We start from the raw sequence: 12604 nt of genomic DNA on the forward strand, positions 1-12604 counted from the left end.
GCAATCCTAACATATCATGGTCAGGCAGAGGTGGGAAATTTATGTGGAGTTCAGGTAAACAGCAAATCAGCCAAATATTCTCAGATACACCCATTTCACTCTGCTTTCACAGGTCCTTGCAGATGTTTATTAAACAAGATCACACGTGATGGTGTGGGAAACTTAACTCATCATATCTCAGAACCCTCACAGCTTAAATCATTAGTCAGAGGGGTTATTTGGCCTCTCTTTCCAGTTATACATAATGATAAAGTCCCACATTTATGCCTCACTTATTCTAAGATATTCATGGATCGATGCTAGGCAATCCAGGCTTGCTTTAGACACTTGCAAACTGACAAGCTGGTTCAGTGCTTTAATTAAACACTTGAGGCAATTTTCCATAAATATATGCAGGGATTTAGTTGAAATTCACATCCATGGTTGGTTATTTTTAGTGTGGGAGGCTCCGCCGCACCAGCCTCCACTGGGCTTTTTCTCCCATTTAGCTAGAATTCTGGAAAAAAAAAAATCTACAGGGCTGCACTGCACCAGATTAAACAGACCTGTGTATGAGGGGAGTGTGGACACTAGCAACACAGACTTAACATGTGAAAACTAATTTTATTGGGTCAATATGTGCCAGAGGGTTTGTTCTTTGAATGTCAATCAATAACAGCCATATAACTGATAATTCCCTGAGGCAGATCATAGAAGAGGAGGTTCTTGTATTTCTGCCTAATCTGTGCTCAAAATACTCCCCATGGGGATGAGTTTGCTGGGAAGTTTATATTCGAGTTGGCAGGTCAATGATAGAAAGCAGAAAGGAGTTAGTTTAGTCTAACACTGAATTTCGTGTTTCTGGTTTTCATGGACATTGAGACAAATTTGAAAAAGACAAATAACTGCTTTTCTAACAGCTCTATTCTCACTTTTAACAGCCAAGACAGCTGAAATAGTATTGCCTCAAAGCTCAAACGAAATGGTTTATCACAAACCAAACCTTAACATTGATAAGGTTGGAGGTTTGTATTGATTGCACTTAGAGGAAAATTTGTTCAGACAAAAATAAGAGCTGATCTGCAAATATCTGCTGTAACTCCACTGTGGCGGTGTGCTATTATGTTTGACCCTCCTATCTAAAACACACTTAACAAATGAAACATCCATTAATTACTCTAGCCTTCAGGCTTTGTGAATTGTATTGACTTAACTGTTTTTAAACCACTGGCTGCAGACAGATCCCCTCATTAACAGGGTCAGACAGAAAATGCCTTTCTTCTGAGGTTTTCTCACAGTAAGCTGTTTGTAGTGCTCATCCTATTTCCTACCACTTTAGCCTCGCGGCTCACATTGCTACAGCTTACTCTCAAATATCAGAGTTAAAATATGAAAGTTAATAGACAGCTAACAGTGGGACCCCCAGACAACTTTAACAAGTGTGCAAATTGTAGGGGAATGTTTGTGGAAAACCAACAGGATTAAAGGCTGCTCCGGCCCTAGGTGGACAACCAGACCAGCTTCTGGGAGTCTAGTTAGGTCCAATAGTGACTACTTCTTAAGATACCTTTCTTTTCCATTTGCTTTCAAATCTAATAAATATATATATATATATATATATATATCAAATGTCATGACTCCTGAAGGAAACTTAAGAAGAGTCAACCGACAGTACTGTTTTGCATCAGACCAAACTCTTGCAGTAAGGAGCTTATTATAGCAAGACAGAAATGTTTTTTATTACTTCAGGCAGAAAATCAGTCTGTAGCTGGGATCACATCCAATAAAAGCAAGCGCAAAAAGCAATTTCATTCAGCATCCTTATGGCCAGAGGCAGATCTAGAGACACACATGTTCTCACCTTCCCAGGAGGACCGCTGTCTCCCTGCTCCCCCTTTAAGCCCGCCTGGCCTGGAGGTCCAGCGATGCCCTGAGGAACAAATAACGCAATGAAGACATCAATATCTGTAATAACAACACAGTGCACAGCACATGCTATGTACACAGTTGAGAACATTGACACAAACACTGGTGCACACACACCTGCTTCCCTGTTAATCCATGTATTCCTTCTTTGCCAGGGATCCCATCTCTGCCAGGGACTCCTGGTTTACCCGCTTCACCCTAAAAAGCAGTAAAATACATCAGTAAAATATCATGCAAGTGTAGCGTCATTCACATTTGTAAAAAACACTGCTGTCTAAAGCCTGAGGTACACCATACACAAGCTGCTTCTCCTCCTGCTGCCACCACAGCACTCCTGAATGGCACATTTCATTTTTAAAAACTTCCAGACGGCTTAATTTAAAAGTCAAAAGTAATAAATACTGTGTCTCAACAGAATTGAATTATCCCCAAAGTACTTTGAGCTAAAGCAACTACCAAGCTAAGCACAGAAGCTCAGCTAGTCAGACTGATATTAAACAGCATCTGCATCACACAATGTGTCAGAGCACTATTTTGGGTGATTTGCCCCAGACCTGTGGATGAAACTACGTATATCTAAAAAGAGAACTATAACGCTTGCTTAATTGGTGACAACTGACTGCAGTCCATTTAACATAGTGGAAGACTTAGGCCTATGGGGTGTCTTCAGGTTGGCATGTTGTTTCCTGTCATGCCTCACCATCACAGAGAACAACAGTTTCATTCAGCAAACAAACTGGAACTCCTGAAAAGTGCAAATGCTGTCGTATTAACCTGGGATCACTGGATTCTCCTACCTCTACATCATGGTTTCAGACCACACTGGTGTAGCAGAGCAGCATTATTTTGAAAAATTAATCCAAAAGTCAACATCATAAAGAACATTTCCTTGCTTTTATTTGACACAGGTTAAAACTGCTTCACATTGTTAACATGGTCCAAAAAACTCACTTGAAATATCAATTTTTTTTAGTTTTTTTTATATGTGATTACAATTCCACTATTTAAGTTTTATGATTAAAATGTTGTGATTAATTGTAATAAAAAATGTATTACTTGACTGCCCTTTATAAAATGTTGTTTTCTTGTGATAATGTCTGTTAAACAGTTGACGCTCAAATTTCAAACTTTAAAACATTCACATGAATTTCAGTGTATCCTTACAGTAGATTAATAACAGCATGCACTTATGCGGTTCTGAATTTCAAAGGGTCCAAAAATCTGATCCAGACATCTCATTATCCCAACATGCTTTGATATGCTTCTAAAGCCCTTATTGTGATTTCACAGAGCACTTTGCTTTCTCAGTACTCAAGTTACTCCCATAAATATTTAATGGAACTGCAGTCAGGTAACTGTGGAAGAAAGCCCACAACACTTTGGATGCCTTAGACTTCTTCGGTCCTTCAGTAGAGTTTGAAAAACACTTTGACAAGTGTTAGGGTTTTTTTTCCTGCTCCCAACAAAAATGCAATTCAGAAGGTACAGCACACCTCTGAAGAATGGAAACTACTTCTTTTTAGTATGCGTGTAGTCTACTTTAGTAAAAGTGTCAAATTCTCAAGTTATCAATTTTAATTATATACTGTGTGTACAGTATACTAAGCAGAAATGGTGCAAGAGAAAAGTCTGTTTTTGTGGTCACTTTTGATAATAAGTCAGTGTGGTATACATGGCATGTTGAGGTGTTGCTGCTTATTCAGCTGAAGGTAAAAGAAATCAAACATTCTATGGACACAAAACCCAGCTGAAGCAGCCATTTATCACCAAAAGCTTGGTACACATGTTTTGGCATTTTTATTTAATTACCTTCCCATTTCCAGCTAATTCTGAAATGCCTTAAGCTCAAAACATTACTTTGATTTTACACCTCCTCGCTGCGCTCTGTAGTGCAGCAACAGAAGCAGCTGGATCGAGATTGCATACTCACCACCTGCCCAGGTAGTCCTGGAGGACCCTGTGGACCCTGAAGGGAGAGATGCATGCAGTGTAATAAGGAAAAACAATTGCATATACACATATGAGTGAAAATCATGAGGAAACATGAACACAGTTATTCTTCCCTGAGGAGAGGCTGTGATTTATGGGAACACTTACCACAGCTCCTGGAGGACCTGGTGGTCCCGGCAGACCTGTGCTCCCTTGGGCACCAGGAGGACCCTGCAGAAAAGCAAAATAAAGTCACATGATTAAATATTTGGAACAACTTCACTGTCTGGATTTTTGTGTGATTAGATATGAATGCAATATGTCTCTTTTACCTGCACACCAACACCTGCCTCTCCTTGATTACCCTGCAAAAAAACATTTTTTTACAACTTTGTCTGACAACAGTCTGAAGAGTTATAGTTTAAATGCTGTAACAAGTAGCACACTGAGCATATAGTGAACACACCTTAACACCTGCTGGACCTGGAGGCCCATTGGGACCCATGGGGCCCTAAATAAGAGATATAACATCAACATTTAAGCTGTTACTGTTCATGCTGATCTATGAATATCTGTGCATGCTCCTTCAAGAGAGAAATGCTTACAGTTGGTCCCCTTACGCCGGGCTCTCCTGGATTTCCCTACAACAAGACACAAGTCAGATACAATGTATTCCTATCAATAAATACTTAAATAAAGCAACAACGTTAAACTTTTATTTTGTGTCAATCTTGACAACCCTGATCTCCCTCTATATTGTCTCTTTTCTATAATTTAGACACAAGAGGCAGTCTAACAAAAAGTCTTGTCCTGTGCCCTTTAACTGTCTTTTCAACCACTCACTGGGAAACTTTGTATAAGAATATGTCAACAAAAAATGTTGTACATGTTTTGTCAGACATCAACCTGGAGGCAACAATGACAGGCTTCAAAAATCACTATTTAGTCAAAGTTATTCCTGAAGGTTTGGGTTTTACTTTTCTGGTTTTGTTTTTAACTCTGTAAAGCACTTTGAATTGCTCTATGTATGAATGGTGCTTTATAAATAAACTTGCCTTGCCTTGCCACATCATATGGAGGCATCAGTATTCAATTCATTCAATTGCACTACCACTTCAAACTCCTTAAAGAGTGCATATACTAAAGGAAGCACATTTTTTAAGGGATACTTATACATTTTGGTAAAATTTAGGCATGTTGCTGCTACAAATGTCTTTATAGCTAGTTGCCTGTTAGCCGACAGTGAGACAAACTGCAAGATATTACATTTAGCTAACAAATAGTCACACACAGCATATTTATTAATAAATATGTTTGAGCACATAAAAATGTATGAACTAATTTCCTGTTTTAAGTAAAGGACATCAACATGGACATGAAGACAGACATGCATAAAACAGAGACGTGTGATTGTATCACAAGGTGACATATACATATATAAACACAGAGACATCTGACTGATTCATGACAACAGGTATGACAACACAAACACAGAGAATCAACAATGTCGACAAAGAGACACTCACATGGTAAGCTCTGAAAAATCAGGGCTGTGAGAGGGATAAGCGCACAACAGACTGCAGGCACAGCTGCATGCACGATAAGCAGACTCAAGCGAAACAAGCGGATCCACAACAGAGTACTTTTTGGAGTGCAACCAATTTAATAACCCCCCTCTCCCCCCTTGTATGCTGGATTCTGGCGGGGGCTTCAGTTCAGGACGTCAGCTTTTTTTTCTTTCATCTCCTACAACAAATTTAGGGTCTTTAACACGCTCAGAATTCAACTTTACACTAAACTCTTGAGTTTTATAGCGGGTTCTGTGGGGATAGGTGGTCTCAATATTGTGACATGATGAACAGATCATGGTTTTAACTTTTATGCCAGACTTCTGTTCCCAGAGGGATTTTTCCAAAACAAATAACTTAAGATTGAAGTGTTAACCATTGCCTGTGAGGTATATAACAGTGTGTTCAGACTGATGATAGTTTGTTGTAGTTTCCTCATTTCAAATACCGATACATCTTACAGGTTAACTCCCCATGTTATTTTGTATCTAACACCACTAGTTTTTCCCTGCACTCCTCCAGAGCGGAAGCATGGCAGCCAGCAGCAGAGAACCTACCGGTCTGCCTAAAACTCCGGGGAACCCAGGCAGGCCCTGAAGAGGATAAAAGACAGAAGAAGGTGGAAGACAGGAGGGGGACAGAGGGGGGAGGAGATCAGTGTTGAAATGACAAAAAAAAGGAAACAGACAGAGGTAAGGCACATATCAGGAGAGACAGGAAGTTAGGGAGCCAGTTTTCAGCCGCACAGCTGCAAAAGGTTACTGTCTAAGGATCTCTGAAGCCTCGGCCCAAAAGGGGTGAAAGAGAGCTCCATCATTAGTGTTCGCAGCCAACCCAGTGGTTTGCTCTGGGGATCAAGCCCGGGGGAAGGCCCATCTCTGGGTTACTGGTTACTCACTGGTTGGCCTCGAAGACCAGCGGGCCCTGTGAGGCCCTGCTCCAACATGGAGGGAAGGAAGACACAATGTGTGAGGTAATGTTTAATATCTCTCCTCTCCTTTTTGACAGTTATTCTGCACCAGACCAAAAAATCATGACAGTAAAACAGAAACTGAAATGATGAGAAAGATTTCTCTGGCTGAAATTCTGCAGTAAAAGAAATCTTCAAAGAGAAACCAAGTTAATTCTGTCATGTTTATAATACTGATTGCTAATAAAGCTCAATATTTTAGAAAGAGCAAAATAGGTAAATTATTGAATACATATAATTCACTTTTAATGTTATCCTCAGAGCAGGAAAAATAACACTTACCGCAATTTTTGAAAGAGATGTTCACTTAATATCTTCTCTAAATCAAGAATGTAATTATGTGATAATGTGAAAAGCACAAGTATTGTCAGCATTGGCTTAGCTCACATCCAGAACACCCCACTTACCGGTTTCCCATCCAGTCCAGGTTTTCCTGGTTCTCCTGGTGTTCCCTGTAATGACAAAGATGTTTCCTTATAAAATATGTGATAACATTAAATAGTTTGGCAACTATGGTAATGTCAAACTTTTTGCCACTTAAGAAGATTGTGATCATTTTAACATAGTGTTTCAGATTAGACCTGACACCAAGCTCACCTGTGAGCCATCACGTCCTCTTTCTCCAGACTCTCCTCTGTCCCCTTTATCTCCACGAGGTCCTGCAAAGCCCTGTAAGATACAAAAAAGCCACGAGCATAAAAGAACACATAACATTGCTTGACCTGACACTTAATATTAACATATGACTACACATGTGTAAATCTTACCCGGTCTCCTTTCAGTCCTGGGATCCCAGCAGCACCAGGCTCTCCTTTCGGTCCTGCAAGTCCTGGAGGGCCTCGCACCCCAGGCGCACCGCTCAGTATTGAGTCAGCAGATGCTCCCTACAGTGCAAATGCAAATTAACTCAATTTTTTGTATCTATATCTAGTGAATGTGGACTCAGCAGGGTTTCTGTTCGTCAATAAAATGATCAAGGAGTTCACCTTTTGACCTGGTGGGCCGGCTGGTCCCACAAGCCCACCTTTGCCCTGAAAAGCACAGAGAGGCTCTTAGTTCAGGGAGGAGGTGATTATGTAAAACATAAAATAACATTAAATTAATAAACATTACAATACAATACAATAATTAGCCATCTCACAACTAGTACTAATAAAATTACACTTAAAAAATCAACATAAAATACCACAATCACTGTTAACAGGTTAGCAGAGTAGCAAACAACAATCTCTTCCACATGACCTTAATAGCACATGTTCCATATAACATACAACAATAAGTTGTTGTTTACAAGGACACAAAAAGAACATTAAACAGCTCTTTAATTAACACTATTATAAATGAGTGAGCAAAAGTTACTTTGTAACATCATGGGTTTCTGTCAATTTACTCTTTATCATCTGCCTACTCAATACCCTGACGACCATGACTGACAAAAGTAAACAATGTTACATAAACACTTACAGTTTCTCCTCTGTCACCTTTGTCTCCAGTGGATCCCTGAAACATATAAAGACATTAAAATAGCAACGTTGTGTCCAGTCCATGGTAAGTCTTTTTGTCATCCGACTCTTCTCTCTACCTTTTCTCCTGGTCTACCAGCCTCCCCAAGCTCTCCTGCTCTCCCTGGAACTCCTGGTATTCCTGGCTTGCCTGGCTCTCCAGCAGGTCCTGGTGGTCCTTCTGGCCCTCGCTCTCCAATGGCTCTCCCTGGAGGCCCAGTAAGCCCTGCAAGACCTCGCTCCCCTTGGTCTCCTTTAGACCCTCTTTCACCTGGAATGCCACGAATACCCTGGTGCACCATAGGAGATGGATAATGATAATTTAAAATATTATGGTTTGAAATACATTGATGATACGTTGAAATCAACATTGAAACACAGTACCATATGGACTTGCTTTGATGTGACAGTAGGTCTGAACAAAGTGTTTCTTGAAAACCTCGAAGATGCCCTTAGTCATACTTACATCTAGACCAGATGGTCCTCGTTGGCCAGGTTCACCGGTGACTCCCTTTTCACCTTTCTCTGCCTTCTGCACGGAGGGAGCGATTGGTATGTCCTTCCTGTCCACCACCACCTTCAGATCAGACACCTGTGCACAGAGCAAAGAAGAGGAAAGTTTTGCAAAAGCTTTGTAACTTTCATCCAGTCATTTAGATGTCATCTCAGCTGCTGGAAAATTGCTTGTAATCAAGCTAAGTCAAGCTTTATTTATAAAGCACATTTAAAAACAACCTCAGTTGACCAAAGTGCTGTACAGTTTTTAAAATCAAAGTCTGCTGAGATCACAATTACCCAAATCTGTATTTCAAATCTAATGGTGATTTGAAACACTGAGTCCGTTTTTTTTAACTGAAGTACCACATGTTTCAAAAGAAATCTCCTATTGTGTCGGTTATGTTCAAAATACTGCTACCCACTATTCATTATCAATTGCCTTGTGGAAATTGGTGAGCTTCCTTTAAATGTGTGGTTCGAACTGGAGCACTGACACCCTGAAATATACCTTGAAGCCATCAGAATAATTCTGCAGCTCATAATTCAAACTCATACTCTCTGTGCTGTCGTTTAGTTTGCAAGAGTGGGTAGACCCAGTGTTTTATTTTTTTCAACAAGTGTCAAAAAGAGAATTTTCGCAAAGAATAGGAAATTAGGAAAACACATTAGACTCAGTGTGCAAGGTTTCTGCGGGTAATGTTTTTTAACAGATCAGGGATCCAAAAAATGCTTCCAAGAAAGAACAGGCTCAGTATCAAAAAGCCATTACTGTTAAAAAAAAAAGATTTTCATTTTCAAGAACACCTAATGAGGGCAGTAAGAAAGTAATAATTCACACATAAACCTACATTAGACATGAACATGTGCTATTAAGCTCCCTTTAAGTGGAAACTAATGAGGTACAAATAATTTGTGGCTTTAGAAAAAAGATTCTATTAGTGTCATCTGTCAGTCTACTTTAGCAAAGAAACCTTTTGAAACCTCTGCAAGTCTCATGTTTGACTGTGGCAGCTTTGTTTATCCACTTCGACTGGACTGAACTTTTTTCTACTCAAGGACTAATCACAATTTCTGACACAGGTGAAAAAAACTGAACATTAGTTGTACATAAATCTGGAAGCTGTAAATGATAGTGCAATATTTACAGAAGCAAGTGGAGAAATATGATGCAGAAAGAGAAACATTAAAGTCTGACTAACAATCTGAACAGACCCTTAAGTTGATTTAGGAAATCTGCTTCACCATAACACAGTAAACGGTAAAACATTATACATATAGAGCAAAACTTCTCCATGTACCTGAATGCCAAGGCCAGCCAAAGCTTTCTGTACATCCTGTTGAGAGAATAAAGAAAAGTGTGGGTATGTGTTTCCACAAGTATCAGTTTGGTCATGACAGATGATGTGCTGCCGTCTCACCAGTGCTGTTCCAGGTTTGCCCGGCATCCCGTCCTCTCCTGGGTCTCCCTGCCAAAAGAAAATTCAAGTGTCAACACAAAAACAGATGAAACCTCACTCTTGTCATACTTTCACTATTAAAGAGGAAAAACAGTTTAACTTACAGCTTCACCTTTAAGGCCGGATTGACCTCTGTCGCCCTGAAACAAAATAGATAGAAGGTCAGAAGACAGACTAAGTGGTTACCAATGTAAAGCTAGATCAATAAAGACAGCGAGGACTTACTCTGGCTCCCAAAGCTCCAGGTATCCCAGGTACGCCCTGAAGGACGGAGCAAGGACAATGATAAAAATATCAACAGATAAGAGAGTGGGAGGGCTGCAGCAGCAAACACAGACAGATGTAGATAAAACACACATCTCTGCTGCTACATGTGGGACAGAGATCCTGCAGGGGATAACAGCACCTCACAGGAGCTAATGCTGTTTCAATCTGTTGTTTCAGTAAAATTAACTTTTCTGAGATGGCATGCAAAAAGGAAAGTTCTTTTGAAAACATAACTCACTGCAGAGGAATAGTTTGTTTTGTGAGTCCAATCATTTTATCCTCTGTCAATGGACAGGCCTGAGAGGTTCAGATTATTCCTATCACACAACACTGCAGGAGAAGCTCTAATGTAGGTCTTAAAAGTGTAAAATGCATTAAAGAATGTAGTTAACATAACAGTCAAGTCATGCACACTCACAGGGGTTCCTGGAGGCCCCTGAGGACCAGGGATTGGCGCTGCTTCAGCCCCTTTGACATAAATAACCTGAGAGACAGAGACAGATGAGAAAACATGGCAACTATTATGCTCATTCAATACATATACAACTCAAAAGAAGATAAAGGAACTGTAATAATCTTATCTTTTATCACGCATAAGACAGGAGATATCGAGCAATCATCATCGGTACATGAAGCATTGCCTGAAATCTCAAAATGTCCAATATTTTACTGTCGAACAGGTGTACCATTCCCAAAATATCTTTCTTAAATCAGTTAGAATAGTATATATTGACCTGCCCATAAACTGTCTAAAAATATGGAAGACATGACAGGTCCCCAAAAGTGAAGCAAAAACATTTAGAGTTCCATTCAGAGTTTTTGTGTCATTATAGTTAGTTCTTTTCTTGCTGATCTATGTCTGAGCATCATTTTTTTCTGAAATGTTTAATTTGTTAAAAATAACAAATATGGTATATGCCATGACTGATGGCTCTGTTTACAAATGTGATGCTGTGGAAACTAGATCCGCAAAAATGAAGTGAATCAGTTCCTGTCAGTGAGCGATTTTGGTTTCACTTTAGTACAACAGGAAGATGTGGAAACATATTTTCCATCTTTAAACACAGTTAGTGTGTTGCCCTCAGACGCACCTGTCCAGGTGGACCAATGCTTCCAGGTACTCCAGGAGGTCCAGAAGGTCCAGCGGGTCCTGCAGCCCCGGCCAGACCCCGGTCTCCTTTCTGCCCATCACGGCCCTGAAAAAGACACACATGCTTACATAACTGAGACCCTCTCAGGGTTCCTTCCTTCTGCACTATAGTAGAGGCTAATCTATAAATTCAAAGCAGGTGGCTGCTGCCACCCCTCCTCTGATGTCCTGGAGATAATTAATATGAATTTGCACATGAAAACAGCTCCCTGACATTTGGCTCCTCTCTGGGTGCCTCTCAGAAGTGTTTCCCCCCTTAAAGGCTGAGCTTGATCATTAGAGGCAAGTGAATTTATATAGCTTCTTCTGAGAAGCCTATTGATTCAGCAGTGAGTGAGAGTGTGATGGTAATGTCAATGTCAGAGCAGACTACAGTTGATAAATACACACTTGAGAGGGAAAGTGATGAGGAAAAAAAGAAAGGAGAAGAGCTGATGTATTATACGATTAAGTAGAGGAATGTTGAATCAATACAGGAAGAGGAGGTGAGATAGAGCAGGTTAAGTAAGACAGGAAACAGTTAAGACACAAACAGATAATAAAGCACAACACATGATAAAAAAGGTGATTTGGCCAAACTGACATCTCTTCCAGCTCCTCCTGACTCTCCCTTGTCACCCTGCAGATGGAAGAAAGCTGAGTTAGGATCTCTATGCAAAGTAAACATAATGAGGAAAATCCAAGAAACCACAATAAATGACACTTGTCCTTTCTTCCTAAATCATTTTACTAAAGATTAAGCTCTTATACACATACATACTCAAATAACTTCGATTAAAAATAATAAGGAAAAGCTAATACACTTCTAGACTAAACCTCTTCTGCTGATGGTACAAAGTGATAAAGTGCCACAAACCTTCCTCCCGTCTTCACCTGGCACGCCATCCTCACCCTGTAAGTCAAAGCAGAATGCATTTAAGACTCTGCAGGAGCACACTGAATAATGGCGGGTCCACTGCAGGAGCACTCAGATTATTCTGAGCCATTATTCCAAGACAGACACAATGCAGTAGACCCTGAAATAAATGTCTGCACTGCTTCTGATCTGGGAAAAAATATATTCATAGGGAAGAGTAACTCAGGATCACTACCAATTAAAAAGAAGCAGATACATACTGGGAAGAAATCCAGGCACTAATTAAAAGACTAGGCAGAATAAATATCAAATATAACAGTCAGGTCCCCAGTAAATGTTACATATTACAGTACGAGTTACCATTTTGCCAGGGGCCCCAGCTTTGCCATTTTCTCCTGCTTTACCCTGAAATAAAACAGCAAAGATGACAAAACACAATGAGAAAATGAGGTTCAACAGACTGAGATCTAAAGAAATGAATGGAAGACATGGATGGAGATGT

General features: G+C 40.0%; 1 protein-coding gene across 1 annotated transcript in view; it reads right to left on the reverse strand.

Moving 5' to 3' along the window:
* Positions 1-12604, reverse strand: part of col7a1 (collagen, type VII, alpha 1) — a 76631-nt gene that overhangs the window by 26640 nt on the left and 37387 nt on the right. The window contains exons 64-87 of the mRNA XM_034698528.1: positions 12463-12507; positions 12103-12138; positions 11830-11865; positions 11188-11292; positions 10515-10580; positions 10055-10090; positions 9934-9969; positions 9791-9838; positions 9671-9706; positions 8341-8466; positions 7955-8164; positions 7837-7872; positions 7359-7403; positions 7140-7256; positions 6970-7041; positions 6780-6824; positions 5960-5995; positions 4440-4475; positions 4301-4345; positions 4167-4199; positions 4003-4065; positions 3836-3871; positions 2023-2103; positions 1841-1909 (exon numbers count right to left, since the gene is read on the reverse strand). Of these exons, the coding sequence (XP_034554419.1) occupies positions 1841-1909; positions 2023-2103; positions 3836-3871; positions 4003-4065; positions 4167-4199; positions 4301-4345; positions 4440-4475; positions 5960-5995; positions 6780-6824; positions 6970-7041; positions 7140-7256; positions 7359-7403; positions 7837-7872; positions 7955-8164; positions 8341-8466; positions 9671-9706; positions 9791-9838; positions 9934-9969; positions 10055-10090; positions 10515-10580; positions 11188-11292; positions 11830-11865; positions 12103-12138; positions 12463-12507 (1494 nt within the window). The remainder of the gene's footprint in view (positions 1-1840; positions 1910-2022; positions 2104-3835; positions 3872-4002; positions 4066-4166; positions 4200-4300; positions 4346-4439; positions 4476-5959; positions 5996-6779; positions 6825-6969; positions 7042-7139; positions 7257-7358; positions 7404-7836; positions 7873-7954; positions 8165-8340; positions 8467-9670; positions 9707-9790; positions 9839-9933; positions 9970-10054; positions 10091-10514; positions 10581-11187; positions 11293-11829; positions 11866-12102; positions 12139-12462; positions 12508-12604) is intronic.

The sequence above is a fragment of the Notolabrus celidotus genome, chromosome 1, assembly GCF_009762535.1.
Source record: "Notolabrus celidotus isolate fNotCel1 chromosome 1, fNotCel1.pri, whole genome shotgun sequence".
NCBI lineage: Eukaryota > Metazoa > Chordata > Actinopteri > Labriformes > Labridae > Notolabrus > Notolabrus celidotus.